The sequence below is a fragment of the Zootoca vivipara genome, chromosome Z2 (assembly GCF_965207765.1).
Source record: "Zootoca vivipara chromosome Z2, rZooViv2.hap1.1, whole genome shotgun sequence".
NCBI lineage: Eukaryota > Metazoa > Chordata > Lepidosauria > Squamata > Lacertidae > Zootoca > Zootoca vivipara.
This window is the reverse complement of record NC_142585.1, coordinates 46,253,030-46,269,587: the sequence shown is the minus strand read 5'-3', so window position 1 is coordinate 46,269,587 and position 16,558 is coordinate 46,253,030. Positions and strand designations below refer to the sequence as shown.

Genomic DNA, 16,558 nt, shown 5'->3' with positions numbered 1-16,558 from the left:
TTTCATTATTATTTTTTGCCCCAGTGTAGAACTTTACATTTCTCCCTGTTGAAATTCTTCTTGTTTGTTTTGGCCCAGTTGTCTAATCTGTTCCGGTCATTTGGAAGTGTGATCCTGTCCTCTGGGGTACTAGCCACCCCTCCCAATTTGGTGTCATCTGCAAACTTGCTCAGGATGCCCTCAAGCCCTCAAGTCCTTGATGAAGATGTTGAATAGGACTGGGCCCAAAACAGAACCCTGTGACACCCCACTAGTAACTTCTCTTTTTTATATATAATTATTTTTATTGGTTTTTCAGAAAGAAATACAAAATAGAAATAGAAAAACACAAAAAATAGAAAAAATACAACAAAAACAAATCACAAAACATATAAAAAGAACAGAAATTCCATACATCATTTACTATTATAATTCTTATATCAGTGACTTCCTCCTTCCTCCCGTCCACGTTTCTACTAGTAACCATTTCAGCACTCACGTTTTAAGCATTCTTCACGTTTTCTAATACTAAACTTATATCTATTATCAGCCCTATTTATTATTTAAAATCTATGTATTTATCCATTAACACTTAACTCTAAAAATCACACATCTTATTCCTTATATCTTTAAACTATTGCTTCTGTAGCGTCTTTGTACTACCACCACCTTTATTGTCCATTTTTTAACTTATAATTCTTTTCCAAATAAGTGTTAAATTTCGTCCAATCTTCTTCCACTGTCTTCTTTCCCTTTTCGCGGATTCTCCCAGTCAATTCAGACAGTTCCATATATTCCATCAGCTTCATCTGCCCCCACTAGTCACTTCTCTCCAGGATGAGGAGGAGCCATTGATGAGCACCCTTTGGGGTTCGGTCAGTCAGCCAGTTACAAATCCACTGAATGGGAGCATTGTCTACCCCGCATTTTCCCAGCTTCTTTACAAGAATATCATGGGGCACCTTGTCAAAGGCCTTGCTGAAATCAAGAATATCATAGTCACTACTCTCCAGGATGAGGAGGAGCCATTGATGAGCACCCTTTGGCTTAAATAGGTAAAGGTAAAGGGACCCCTGACCATTAGGTCCAGTCGTGACCGACTCTGGGGTTGCACGCTCATCTCGCATTATTGGCCGAGGGAGCCGGCGTATAGCTTCCAGGTCATGTGGCCAGCATGACAAGGCCGCTTCTGGCAAACCAGAGCAGCACATGGAAACGCCATTTACCTTCCCACTGTAGCAGTTCCTATTTATCTACTTGCATTTTGACGTGCTTTCGAACTGCTAGGTTGGCAGGAGCTGGGACCAAGCAACGGGAGCTCACCCCGTCACAGGGATTCGAACCGCCGGCCTTCTGATCAGCAAGCCCTAGACTCTGTGGTTTAACCACAGCGCCACCTGGGTCCCTCTCCAGGATGAGGAGGAGCCATTGATGAGCACCCTTTGGCTTAAATAAGCTTATCTTAAATAAGCTTTGTTCAGAAGAGAATGCGAATCTTCCCCGCACAGACATCATCGTCATGATTCAGTGCAGCCCAGACAGTATTTCAGGATAAAGTTAGCTGCAATTTTTTACGCCAATTAGGAGATTTTTTGGCATTTATTACTTTTTAACTTCTTTTGCATACCGCTCTCTGTTTAGCTGGGTCGCCCAGAAAGGCGTCTTTTCCATTTAAAATGATTTGTGGTCATCGCTTGACCACCTCGACGGTTTAGTTACGAGAAAAAGGCGGCGATTAAAGAGTTTCAAATGAGGTGCCCTGCTGGTTTTATCAAGTCGGCTGTATGTCTAATGAAAAAGCAGGCGCTGACAGTGACATTGCTGAAAAAATACAGGTCTTATCTGAACCGTTTAAGGAGGCCCAATTATAGATCAAATTGGAAGGGTAGAGGCAGATTTACAGACACAAATCAAGGAGCGTGGTAATTCTGACGAATGTGACGAAGTCTCCTCCCGTTACGGAATATTGCTGCGGTTCAGGATCATTACCCTTAAAGTACCAAATACATCACATTTATAAACAGCATGGCGCACAAACCATCTTCTTAGACTCCAGGCATGGGCTATTCCTGATTTCAGCAAGGCCTTTGACAATGGACAATAAAAGTCACTCCGAAATAAAACTCTCCCAGGGTAGGGCTGCTGTAGAGAGCCAGGAGAGAATGTAATCACAAGCCACAGGGCCATCATTTAAATATAACCGTAATCTTGTATAGCATCTTGGCAGATTTATTTTATGAGATAGCAAGAGAGGGAACATTATCAGAGAAAGGAAGGCAGAATCGTTTTGGGGCTTAGTTTTCAAAATAGTATGAATCACTTTGTTCTTTCATTTAGGCCTCAGTAAAATATTCTTGTAAAGAAGATGGTAAAATGCAGGCTAGACAATGCTACCATTCAGTGGATTTGGAACTGACTGACTGACCAAACCCAAAGGGTGCTCATCAATGGCTCCTCCCATCCTGGAGAGTAGTGACTAGTGGGATGCCACAGGGTTCTGTCTTGGGCCCAGTCTTATTCAACATGTTTATCTACGACTTGGATAATGAGCTTGAGGGCATCCTGAGCAAGTTGGCAGATGACACTAAAGTTTTTCTGTTTCCAATGCATTCCTATGGGAAACCGCTTTTCCTATGGGAAACTCGACTTACAAAGTTTTCGACCTAGGAGTGTGCATTTGGAATGGATTAAATTCGTACGTCGAGGTCCCAATGTATTTTAGGACTTGGCCAATAAATTATTATTATTATTATTATTATTATTATTATTATTATTATTATTACTGATAAAGGTAAAGGGACCCCTGACCATTAGGTCCAGTCGTGACCGACTCTGGGGTTGCACGCTCATCTCGCATTATTGGCCGAGGGAGCCGGCGTATAGCTTCCAGGTTACTGATAGTTACCGATAATTAATTATTATAATGCAATTCTGGGCTGCATCAAGAGGAGTATAGCATCTAGATCAACGGAAGTGATAGTACCACTGTATTCTGCTCTGGTCAGACCTCACCTGGAGTACTGTGTCCAGTTCTGGGCATCACAGTTCAAGAAGGAGACTGACAAGCTGGAGTTTGTCCAGAAGAGGTCAACCAAAATGGTCAAAGGCCTGGTCTTTAAGCGGAGGCTTGACAGGCATGTGTCAAGAATGCTTTGATGGTGTTTCCTGCTTGGTAGGGGGTCGGACTGGATGGCCCTTGTGGTCTCGTCCCACTCTATGATTCTATGTCCAGACATGTGTAGAAGCGACTTCCGGTGCCAGGCTACCCGTGTCTGCATGTCTGGGTACCAGAAATCGCTTTTAGAGGACATCTGAAAGCAGCCCTGTTTAGGGAAGCTTTTAATGTTTAATAGATTATTATGAGCAATTATATAATTATTGATAATTATTACTGATCCACCCCCCACCTCACAAATCCTGCCACCACCGATAACGCCACCCCCACGGACCAGCCCACCTCCACAACAGCCCTAGCCCTCTCCAAACTAACTCCTGCGACCCACTCCACACCCCCACACCCCACGGACTTACACCCTCCACACGCCTCTCCACAAAGACCCATGACCCTCATGGACACTAACTCCCTTGGAATCCCGCCCCACCACAAACCCCCACTACAACCCTCTACCGCCAAGTCCCTCCACCCACAATACACTCCCCCACCAATAACAAAAAACCCTAAGGACCCTCACCCCCTCCTCAACCCTCCCCTCCCCCACCAATACCAGGACCACCCAAGGAACCTCACCTCTCCTCAACCCGCCCCTCCCACCCCCCTAATACCAACACCACCCAAGGACCCTCACCTTTCCTCAACCTGAACCTCCCACCCCACAAATACCAGGATCACCCAGGGAACCACACCTCCCCTGGGTGGGGGTTACCGGGAAGAGGGATAAGCTGGGGTGGGGGAAGAGGGGGTGTTATACGTCATGGGTCGGGACAGGGTGGGGGGAAACAAAGGGATAAACTAGGGTGAGGGGAGGAGGGGGCGTGATACGTCATGGGTCGGGACAGGGTGGGGGGAATCACAGGGATAAGGCAGGGGTGGGGGGAAGAGGGGGTGTGATGCGTCATGGGTCGGGACAGGGTGGGGGGAATCATAAGGATAAGCCAGGGTGGGGGGAGGAGGGGGCGTGATACATCATGGATCGGGACAGGGTGGGGGGAACACAGGGATAAGCCACGGTGGGGGGAGGAGGAGGCGTGATACGTAATGGGTCGGGACAGGGTGGGGGGAATCACAGGGATAAGGCAGGGGTGGGGGGGAAGAGGGGGTGTGATGCGTCATGGGTCGGCACAGGGTGGGGGGAATCACAAGGATAAGCCAGGGTGGGGGGAGGAGGGGGCGTGATACGACATGGGTCGGGAGAGGGTGGGGGGAATCACAGGGATAAGGCAGGGTGGGGGGAGGAGGGGGGTGATACGTCATGGGTCGGGACAGGGTGGGGGGAATCCCAGGCGTAAGCCAGGGTGGGGGGAGGAGGGGGCATGGTATGTCATGTATCGGCACAGCGTGGGGGCAGTCACAGGGATTAGCCACAGTAACGCGTGGCAGGGCCAGCTAGTTATTCTATTTTGGACTTGTCCATTTGCACACTGCAGTTAGCCGCCTTTTGAACAGAAAGCTTGCAGTGAAGCAGCCTTCTGCATCTTCCAGCGTTCAAGAACCTGTTTGCTGCTGCGCTTCTGCCTGCCATGCTGGCCAACGAATAAATGCACGGCCAGGAGAGTAACGTTTAGATCTCTCTAATCCATCAGTGTCAACGGTCCCTGACAGCGCACTTCTTCACAAACGCTCATTGTTATTCAATTTGCCGTTCCTCCTGTGTAGATGGCCGGGGCTCATCGATCGGCATCATTTTTCACTCTGCTCCCTGGCTGAGAGAGGCCTGGTCTCTCGGTGGCATTGCCTGCGCCGCAGACAAACACTGCCAAGGCAAGAACAGCTGATTTATGAATATGAAACAATACGGGTGCCGAGAGATCAGCCGTAGCCACAAGAGACCACCAGAATGCGCCTTGCTGCTTCTTGAGTCTGAAGCGCAGGCTTTGAGCCCTTTAATTGTATGCACGCATTTCATTATATGGCCATGCCAGAAGCTGTTCGAGACAAGCCAGCCATCAGACAATCTTGCTTCGTCTGCTGAAATCCGCATTTGTCCTTTGTCAGCATAAACACTTTAATTTGATGTTTTCACTCCTGAGTAAGCACGGAGTGCGATTTAAACTCCTCAATTGGAAGAATGAAGATCTACCATTCGGTGGATTTGAAACTGGCTGACCAACCGAACTCAATTCTTGATTTCAGCAAGGCCTGTGAAAAGGTGCCCCATGATATTCTTGTAAAGAAGCTGGTAAAATGCAGGCTAGACAATGCCACAATTCAGTGGATTTGTAACTGGCTGACTGACCGAACCCAAAGGGTACTCATCCATGGCTCCTCCTCATCCTGGAGAGTAGTGACTAGTGGGGTGCCACAGGGTTCTGTCTTGGGCCCAGTCTTCTTCAACATGTTTATCTATGACTTGGATGATGGGCTTGAGGGCATCCTGAGCAAGTTTGCAGACGGCACCAAATTGGGAGGGCTGGCTAATACCCCAGAGGACAGGATCACACTTAACCTTAACAGATTAGACAACTGGGGCAAAGCAAACAAGATAAATTTTAACAAAGAGAAATGTAAAGTACTCCACTGGGGCAAAAAAAAAATGAAAGGAACAATTACAGGATGGGAGACACCTGGCTTGAGAGCAGTCCATGTGAAAAGGATGCAGCAGCTCAAAAAGCCAATGCAATTGTGGGCTGCATCAAGAGGAGTATAGCATCTAGATCAAGGGAAGCCCGATGACGCGGTGCGCAGAGTGGAACCGGACCATGAGGGTGGCAGGGTCGCTTCCCAGCTCCCAGGAGGACAGGTGAGTCGGGGGTGGGGCTCTTGGGGGCGTCCTGGGGGAGCTATATTTCCATGCACCCCACCCCGTTGAATTTTAACAAGGAGAAGGGTAAAGTACTACACTTGGGCAAAAAAAAATGAAGGGCACAAATACAGGATGGGGGACACCTGGCTTGAGAGCAGTACATGTGAAAAGGATCAAGGAGTGTAGACCACCAACTTGACATGAGTCAGCAGTGTGATGCAGCAGCTCAAAAAGCCAATGCAATTCTGGGCTGCATCAATAGGAGTATAGCATCTAGATCAAGGGAAGTAATAGTACCACTGTATTCTGCTCTGGTCAGACCTCCCCTGGAGTACTGTGTCCAGTTCTGGGAACCACAGTTCAAGAAGGAGACTGACAAGCTGGAACGTGTCCAGAAGAGGGCAACCAAAATGGTCAAAGGCCTGGAAACGATGCCTTATGAGAAACGACTTAGGGAGCTGGGCATGTTTAGCCTGGAGAAGAGAAGGTTAAGGGGTGATATGATAGCCATGTTCAAATATATCAAAGGATGTCATATAGAGGAGGGGGAAAAGTTGTTTTCTGCTGTTACAGAGAAGCGGACACGGAGCAATGGATTCAAGCTACAAGAAAAAGATTCCACCTCAACATTAGGAAGACCTTCCTGACAGTAAGAGCTGTTCGACAGTGGAATTTGCTGCCAAGGAGTGTGGTGGAGTCTCCTTCTTTGGAGGTCTTTAAGCAGAAGCTTGACAGCCATCTGTCAGGAACGCTTTGATGGTGTTTTCCGCTTGCCAGGGGGTTGGGACCGGATGGCCCTTGTGGTCTCTTCCAACTCCAATGATTCTATGAGTCTACTAGCTGACCCGGCCACGCGTTGCTCTCAGCCATATGTCAGGAATGCTTTGATGGTTTTTCCTGCTTGGCAGGGGGTTGGACTGGATGGCCCTTGTGGTCTCCATCTGTATGATTCTATGTCCAGACATGCGTAGAAGCGACTTCCGGTGCCAGGCTGCCCGTGTCTGCATGTCTGGGTACCAGAAATCACTTTTCAAGGACATCTGAAGGCAGCCCTGTTTAGGGAAGCTTTTAATGTTTATTAGATTATTGTATTTTAATGAAGCTGCCCAGAGTGGAAGGTTCAGGATCTGTCATTCAGGATGGGTGTGAAATAGCAGGGCTCAGATGGGGGGATGTTGTGGAGAGTGAAGGTAATTACGGACCTAATTATTTGCGGCCAGGCGCCTATGATTCTAATTCTATATATATTTCGTATCAAATCAAAGATTTTGATTGGTGGGGTGGATGGGGAGTGGGCGGGATTTTGGCAGTATGTTGGGTGTTGTTTGTTGGATGTCCACTGGAGGGGGCAATTTTTTTTGTATACAAATCCAGGTTTCTACCTGTCCTAGGTGTGTGTGTATGGACAATGTAAGTGGATAGAGACACTGTCACATGCGCTCCCGATGTTGTGGGCAAATTTGAGGAAGGTCAGGTAAGCGGTTGTGGAGAAAGGTTCGTTGGAACAAACATGCACCCTCTACTTTTTTTTATATATAGATGCATCTCTGGCTTATTTGTGGGGCATAGGAATTCATTCATCCCCCCCCCCCAAAAAATATAGTCCAGCTCCCCACATGATCTGAGGGAGGGTGGACCGCCCCGCAGCTGAAAAGGGTTGCCAACCCCTGCTCTACAGCTTCAAACAAACCAAGAGTCAAACCAGGGTTCCTGGTGCAAGGCGGACACGAATCCTGGGGTTTTGGCTCACTAATCGTTCACCATACAAAGGCGGCAAAGTAATTTATTGTTCAGCCGTTTAATAATTTATCAGTTTCGGGGCACGTTTATAAATATTAATCCCATTTCATATTTCATGTTAATTCATGTAAGGGGGCCTGAATAGAATATTACATCATAAATCCTAGAATAGCATTCTTTCAAAAATAAGATTTTTATGCTCAGGATAAATAATTTACTACTTTGAAGGGTGCCATGGCGCCACCTATTGGTGTAAAAAAGCTAAACACTGTGTTGTTCGAAGCATTTTCTACAACTCTGCTTGTCTATGCCCAGGACTCCAATTTTCCCTAACACTGGCATGAAATTTTTTTACACCTCTTCCATAATCTGTAACAGAGATGCTTCTATGATTGTGTCTGTACGCGCACAAACACATTAAACTCATACCTCGGGGTTTAAGTACACCTCGGTTTGAGTATTTTTAGGTTAAGTGCTCCGTAGACCTGTCTGGAATGGATTAATCCACTTTCCATTACTCCAATGGGAAAGTTCGCTTCAGGTTAGGTCCGGACTTCCAGAAGCAATTACACTCATACCTCGGGTTAAGTACGCTTAAGGTTGAGTACTCTGCGGACCCATCTGAAACGGATTAATCCACTTTCCATTACTTTCAGTGGGAAACTTCGCTTCAGGTTAAGTACGTTTCAGTTTAAGTACTCCGCGGACCAGTCTGGAACGGATTAATCCATTTCCATTACTTTCAATGGGAAAGGACGCTTCAGGTTAAGTATGCTTCAGGTTAAGTACGGACTTCCAGAACCAATTACACTCATACTTCGGGTTAAGTACGCTTCAGGTTGAGTACTCCCCGGACCAGTCTGGAACGGATTAATCCACTTTCCATTCCTTTCAATGGGTACGTTCGCTTCAGGTTAAGTACACTTCAGTTCAAGTACTCCACGGACCAGTCTGGAATGGATCAATCCACTTTCCATTACTTTCCATGAGAAAGTTCGCTTCAGGTTAAGTACGCTTCAGGATAAGTACGGACTTCCGGAACCAATTACACTAATACTTCGGGTTAAGTACGCTTCAGGTTGAGTACTCCCCGGACCGTCTGGAATGGATTAATCAACTTTCCATTCCTTTCAATGGGAAAGTTCGCTTCAGGTTAAGTACAGACTTCCGGAACCAATTACACCCATGCTTCGGGTTAAGTACGCCTCGGTTTGAGTACTCCGCGGACCCGTTTGCTTCAGGTTAAGTATGCTTCAGGTTAAGTACGGACTTCCGGAACCAATTACAGTACACTCATACTTCATGTTAAGTACGCTTCAGGTTGAGTACTCCGAGGACCGTCTGGAACGGATCAATCCACCTTCCATTACTTTCAATGGGAACATTCCCTTCAGGTTAAGTACGCTTTCGTTTAAGTACTATGCGGACCGTCTGAAACGGATCAATCCACTTTCCATTCCTTTCAATGGGAAAGTTCGCTTCAGGTTTTGTACGCTTCAGGTTAAGTACAGACTTCCAGAACCAATTGTGTTTGTAAACCGAGGTACCACTGTATTCCTTCAAGTAATTTAATAAAAATGTTTGACCCTAGTAAACACAGAGGTGCTGGTTTTGTGGTACATATAGGCAGGCAAAGCATTACAGCAAAGTGAAATTGGGGTCAGAATAAACTGAATCTACAGGAGAAACTCAGAAAATTAGAATTTCATTGAAAAGTGCATTTATTTCAGTAATGCAACTTATTATTTTTATTTTTCTATTAATTTTGAGAAATGCATGACATGCAAAGCAAGATATGCCAAGCCTTGATTGGTTGCAATTATAATTATTTGTTGTTAGGCGGGTCAATTATAAATGGAATGGAATTAATGATGAGCCACAGCAATGCGTGGCAGGGCCAGCTAGTGTAATTAATGAAATGAATGAAATGTGGCCCAGACCACATAACACTGGTCTTGAAAGATCTACATTGGCTCCCAGTACGTTTCCGAGCACAGTTCAAAGTGTTGGTGCTGACCTTGAAAGCCCTAAACGGCCTCGGTCCAGTATACCTGAAGGAACGTCTCCACCCCCACCGTTCTGCCCAGACACTGAGGTCCATCGCCGAGGGCCTTCTGGCGGTTCCCTCACTGCGAGAAGCCAAGTTACAGGGAACCAGGCAGAGGGCCTTCTCGTCAGTGGCACCCACCCTGTGGAATGCCCTCCCACCAGAGGTCAAAGAGAATAACAATTACCAGACCCTTAGAAGGCATCTTAAGGCAGCCCTGTTTAGGGAAGCTTTTTAATGTTTGATGGATTTCTGTATTTTTTTTAATATTTTGTTGGAAGCCGCCCAGAGTGGCTGGCGGAACCCAGCCAGATGGGCGGGGTATAAATAATAAATTATTATTATTATTATTATCATTATTATTATTATTAGGGAGCAAATGCATGTTTCACCTGTAATTATGGCAGATTTCAACTAGCGGGCAGTGCAGTTACCAAAGTTGAAACGGGGAAAGACTCACCCATTGTGACGTAAGGCAATTTGTCCGTAGATCCATGAGGATAGATGCTGTAAAGGTGGGCCCCTGTGACATCTACCCCTCCTAGAACCAGGGCGGCTCCAATATAACCTTGATATCTGGGAGACATAAATGTGTTTAGCATGAGAATGTGTGAACACCATAAATGCATTGCAACCAGCGTTAGAAATTGGGATACAGAAACAACAACAACAACAACAGCATATTTTGGTATTTGTTGGAAGCTGCCCAGAGTGGTAGGGGAAACCCAGCCAGATGGGCGCGTATAAATAATAAATAATAATAATAATAACAGCAACAATCACCTCCCTTTCGCCCACAAATACAGATTCAACAATTTGATGGCACAAGGAAAAAAGCTTTTCCTGTGCCTAGACGTTTTTCTATATAGAGTAGGGTGATGACTTTTTCATTGTTTTTTCTCAAAAATTATTTTTCCTGAGAGGTAAATTCCATTGAAATATTTTAAAAGGTTACGCACAATCAGTTTTTAATTTTTTTGTATGCCGTGTTACCATTTCATAAAATTGTATGAACAATTCTATATATATTTCGTATCAAATTTGGACACGCCACATTCCACAATGGGGAGTGTCCTTAGCAACGTAGGGTATACAAATGTCACACCTGTGCAAGGTAAAAGCCCCTTTTAGGGACCTCCAAACTCAGCCAGCAGACCCTGCCGGGCATGCTGGGAAAAGAACCTACGGGAGAGGTAGCAAAGGATCGCCCTCTAGCGGCATCTATACTGTTACTGCAACTAAAAAAAGCTTCCTTGTGTGTTTGATGACCCTATATAATGTTGTATATATGTGACTCTAAAGCTTGGGTTCCATTTTATATCTGCTTACAGTGACTTCAAAAATGGTCAAAACACTGATAAATAAAAAAATTTAAATCATTTTGTATGTGACGGTTTTTTTTATCAAATCTCTTTGAAAGTAAGATTTTTATCTAATCTTTAATGAAAGCTTATCAAATACAGGGAAATGAGGTTGTAAAAAAGTCATCACCCTAATATAGAGTCCTGTACAGACGTCCTTTCCCCCCTTTGCAAAAAAGCTGCACAATTGTGAGATAATCCCACAAAAAAACCCCAGGGCTTTTCCCTTTTCCTCCTCTAAAAATTAGCTGCATCTTTTGCTCAGGTGCATCCTAAGGACCGAAAAATACGGTAACTGCTGCCCCTGGAGGCGTCTGCTTGTAAAATTGTTTTTATACGTATTTTAGAACATGCCACTCAATTGCTGAACATTCCTAATTACGTGTATCTCTATGCTGCTTAGAATCAGAGAGTTGGAAGAGACCGCAAGGGCCATCCAGTAAAACACCCCGCCAAGCAGGAAACACCATCAAAGCATTCCTGACTGATGGCTGTCAAGCCTTCGCTTAAAGATCTGCAAAGGAGGCTGCACCACACTCCTTGGCAGCAAATTCTACTGTCGAACAGCTCTTACTGTCAGGAGGTTCTTCCTAATGTTTAGCTGGAATCTTCTTTCTTGTAGCTTGAATCCATTGCTCCGTGTCCGCTTCTCTGGAGCAGCAGAAAACAACCTTTCACCCTCTTCTATATGACATCCTTTGATATATTTGAACATGGCTATCATATCACCCCTTCACCTTCTCTTCTCCAGGCTAAACATACCCAGTTCCCTAAGCCGTTCCTCATAAGGCATCGTTTCCAGGCCTTTGACCATTTTGGTTGCCCTCCTCTGGATACCTTCCAGCTTGTCAGTCTCCTTCTTGAACTGTGGTGCCCAGAACTGGACACAGTACTCCAGGTGAGGTCTGACCAGAGCAGAATACAGTGGTACTATTACTTCCCTTGATCTAGATGCTATACTCCTATTGATGCAGCCCAGAATTGCATTGGCTTTTTGAGCTGCTGCATCACACTGTTGACTCATGTCAAGTTGGTGGTCTACCAGGACTCCTAGATCCTTTTCACATGTACTGCTCTCAAGCCAGGTGTCACCCATCCTGTATTTGTGCCTTTCATTATTATTATTTTTGCCCAAGTGTAGTACTTTATGTTTCTCCCTGTTCAAATTCATCTTGTTTGCTTTGGCCCAGTTGTCTAATCTGTTAAGGTCATTTGGAAGTGTGATCCTGTCCTCTGGGGTATTAGCCACCCCTCCCAAATTGGTGTCATCTGCAAACCTGATCAGGATGCCCTCAAGCCCATCATCTAAGTTGAAGATGGTTGAAGTTAAAGAGGTTGAAGAAGACTGGGCCCAAGACAGAACCCTGTGGGACCCCACTAGTCACTTCTCTCCAGGATGAAGAGGAGCCATTGATGAGCACCCTTTGGGTTCGGTCAGTCAGTCAGTTCCAAATCCACTGAATGGGAGCATTGTCTAGCCCGCATTTTACCAGCTTCTTTACAAGAATATCATGGGGCACCTTGACAAAGGCCTTTCTGAAATCAAGATAGGCTATATGCACTCTCTCTAGTGTAGTTCTTTTCAGATGAAGGAAGGGCACAGGAAGGGAGCAGGGAGAGAGATGCCATCCTGAACGCTGTTAAGGTCATTTGGAAGTATGATCCTGTCCTCTGGGGTATTAGCCTTCCCTCCCCATTTGGTGTCATCTGCAAACTTGCTCGGGATGCCCTCAAGCCCATCATCCAATCTAGCCTAGCCCACATTTTAGCAGCTTCTTTACAAGAATATCATGGGGCACCTTGTCAAAGGCCTTACTGAAATCAAGATAGGCTATATCCACAGCATTCCCTTCATCTACCAGGCATTTAATTCTGTCAAAAAATGAGATCAGAATGTAGAAAGAAAGAAGGGGAGGAGGCAGCTTTGCTGATACTCCGTCCACGAACCAGTTACCTGAACAGCATCTGCTTGAGCATCCGGTTGGCTGTGACCACCCTTGGAAGCCGCCCAGTTGAGAGTGAGTGGAGTTCCATGTTAGAAGAGATCATTTGAGTCGTCATTTCGGTGTCTGCAGCCGTTCCAGCACCGCAACAACTGCAATCGTATTGACTTCATTTAGTAAACAAGCAGCGTCCGAACAATTCTCTAGAAGCCATGAGCACACTTGGTTGGCAGCCGCCCCACACACCCTCCGAACTCTGGCACGCAGGGTGAGATCCTCCCTGCCTGCGGACTGTCTCGCCAGAGTGGTGCGTGCTGTGGTTATCTCTCGCTTGGATTACTGCAATACGTTCTATGTGGGGCTACCTTTGTTTTTTATGTTTTTTAAATTTTAAAAAGTTTTTTATTCTAATTATTAAAACATTACACAACACACAACCATATAATATAACATATAACATAACACAACATATTATAACATAAATGTAACAAACTATAATTAACACACTGTATATTCCTGCGTATAAGACTACTTTTTAACCCAGGAAAATCTTCTCATAAGTCGGGAGTCGTCTTATATGCCAGGTCTTATTTCTTATACAGCGAGTATATCCCAAACTCTATATTTTAACTGGGATAGTTGGGGGTCGTCTTATACGCACAGTCGTCTTATACGCTAGAATATACAGTAAAATAAATATAACAGAACCTAAGAAACTCATAACCTCGAAATTATATCAACTAAAAACCCCAAAAAGAAACTAAATAAACAAACAAAAAATAATTAAATTAAAATTAAAATACTTCCGATTGTTGACTTATCGCTTACCCTTCTATTCTCTAGTAAGTCGCTTTCTCCACAATTATTATTTAAGCCACCTATCATAGGTGTATCTCCTTCCAATATCTGTTAGAATTCCCTCTTGTGGGCCTACCCATGTTTTTGTTTTTTCCCATTATTTTTATTAATTTCCACATCAAGCATATTACATAGTTAAACATTTAGTCACATTACATTTGTTATGTTTACAATTTATCTTTTACATTTGTCCGTATCTTTGTTTCCTAATCTTAAATCTCAGATTACAAATTCAACTTAAAATTTCAAATTTGACTTCCACACTACTTTCTTCTGCCATTTTTAGATTCGTATATCTGGTTGCGCGGTATAATAATAATAATAATTTATTATTTATACCCCGCCCATCTGGCCGGGTTCCGCCAGCCACTCTGGGTGGCTTCCAACAAAATATTAAAATACAGAAATCCATCAAACGTTAAAAAGCTTCCCTAAACAGGGCTGCCTTAAGATGCCTTCTAAAGGTCTGGTAATTGTTATTCTCTTTGACCTCTGGTGGGAGGGCATTCCACAGGGTGGGTGCCACCACCGAGAAGGCCCTCTGCCTGGTTCTAAGGTTATAATAATCCTTATAGTTTCAATTTATTTTTGACTGTCTTCATATCGTTATCAAACCTTTATCTTACACACTTATCTCCTCAATTCTTAAACCCCATATATAATTTTTTTTCATTTTCTGTTTTCTTTTTTTGTACATTGTATTCGTGTTTTCTGTCTAGATATCCAATAAAGATTTCTGATTTGTTGTTGTGAGCTCATTTCCTTCTGCAAGTAATTTCTTATTAAATATGTTATTTTAATTCTACTAGCTTGTCTATTCTCGGGACCCAGGCGGCGCTGTGGTTAAACCACTGAGCCTAGGGCTTGCTGATCAGAAGGTCGGCGGTTCGAATCCCTGTGACGGGGTGAGCTCCTGTTGCTTGGTCCCAGCTCCTGCCAACCTAGCAGTTCGAAAGCACGTCAAAATGCAAGTAGATAAATAGTAACCGCTACAGCGGGAAGGTAAACGGCGTTTCCATGTGCTGCTCTGGTTTGCCAGAAGCGGCTTTGTCATGCTGGCCACATGACCTGGAAGCTATACGCCGGCTCCCTTGGCAAATAATGCGAGATGAGCGCGCAACCCCAGAGTCGGTCACGACTGGACCTAATGGTCAGGGGTCCCTTTACCTTTACCTTTTAGCTTGTCTATTAGTTACAGGTAGGCAGCCGTGTTGGTCTAACGTAGTCAAAACAAAAAATTAAAAAATCCCTTCAGGTAGCACCTTAGATGTATCTGAAGTGTGCATACGCACGAAAGCTCATACCTATGACAAACTTAGTTGGTCTCTAAGGTGCTACTGGAAGGAATTTTTTTCTTTTTTGTTTTAGCTTGTCTATGCATGTCATAGATTTTTCTTTCATGCTGTCTTATTCTCGATGTTAATTTTGCAATTTCCATATATTCCACAATTTTCCTTCGCCAGTGGGGCTACCTTTGAAGGTGACCTGGAATGTGGCAGCTGGACTGGTAACTGGGAGCGGCCACCGAGACCACATAACACCGGTCCTGAAAGACCTGCATTGGCTCCCAGTACGTTTCTGAGCACAATTCAAAGTGTTGGTGCTGACCTTGAAAGCCCTAAACGGCCTCAGCCCAGTATATCTGAAGGAGCGTCTCCACCCCCATCGTTCTGCCTGGACACCGCGGTCCCTCTCCCGTGGGATTTTTGGTGGTTCCCTCGCTACGAGAAGCCAAGTTGCAGGGAACCAGGCAGAGGGCCTTCTCGGTGGTGGCACCCGCCCTGTGGAATGCCCTCCCATCAGATGTCCAAGAGATAAACTACGATAATACCTCGCTAGACGAACGCCTCACACAAAGAAAAACTAGCAAGACGAAAGCGTTTTGCGAGTTTTTTGGATACTCGTACGACGAACTTTCCTATGGCCATGCTTCGCAAGACGAAGCAGGGCAGGCGCGTGAACGGGAGAGGGGACGTCTGGTTGGGAGTGCGAACAGTGAGCGGCTGTTGGGGAAGGAGGGAGGGAGCGGGCAGAAGTTTCCATTGTCGTCCCGCCGGCGCCCCTCCCTTACTCACTTGTCGGTGCCCGCAAACCACTGGCTTCCCCTCGCCACAGTCACCGTGTCGGACGGCATGGCTGCATGGAGGCGCGCGAACGGGAGAGCGGCCGTCATTGAGCAGAGCGCGGGCTGCCGAAGCGCTCCATCCACCCCCGTCCCGTCCAGTTCTACTGGCTGCGCGCGAACGCAAGAGTGGCCGTAGTTGAGCAGAGCGCAGGCTGCCAAATCGCTCCATCCGCCCCCATCCCATCCAGTCCCACCCACTGCTGGGGAAGGAGGGAGGAGCCTCTCCCTGGCCCTCCTCCTGCTTCCCCCTCCCCAAAGCCTTACAAACTTCCGGAGCGGTCGTGGTAGATGAGTCGGCGCCATTTTTTTGCCCTTTTTCTTAACCATAGGAACACATTAATTAAATTTCAATGCATTCCTATGGGAGACGACGCTTCGCAAGACGAAATTATCACGAAACAACTTGTGGAACGAATTTATTTCGTCTTGCGAGGTTCACTGTATGTGACATTTAGAAAACATCTGAAGGCAGCTTTTAATGTGTAAAATTTTAATGTATTTTAAGCTAGGTTGAGAAACCCAGCCGGATGGGCGGGGTAGAAAAAAATTAGTATAATAATAATAATAATAATATGCTGGGAACC

At 45.4% G+C, this 16,558-nt stretch overlaps 1 protein-coding gene across 1 annotated transcript in view; it reads right to left on the bottom strand.

The window, feature by feature from the left end:
- Nucleotides 1-16,558, bottom strand: part of PSMB7 (proteasome 20S subunit beta 7) — a 51,987-nt gene that overhangs the window by 29,474 nt on the left and 5,955 nt on the right. Inside the window, exons 4-5 of the mRNA XM_035112792.3 lie at nt 13,003-13,143; nt 10,148-10,263 (exon numbers count right to left, since the gene is read on the bottom strand). Coding sequence (XP_034968683.1) covers nt 10,148-10,263; nt 13,003-13,143 — 257 coding nt within the window. The remainder of the gene's footprint in view (nt 1-10,147; nt 10,264-13,002; nt 13,144-16,558) is intronic.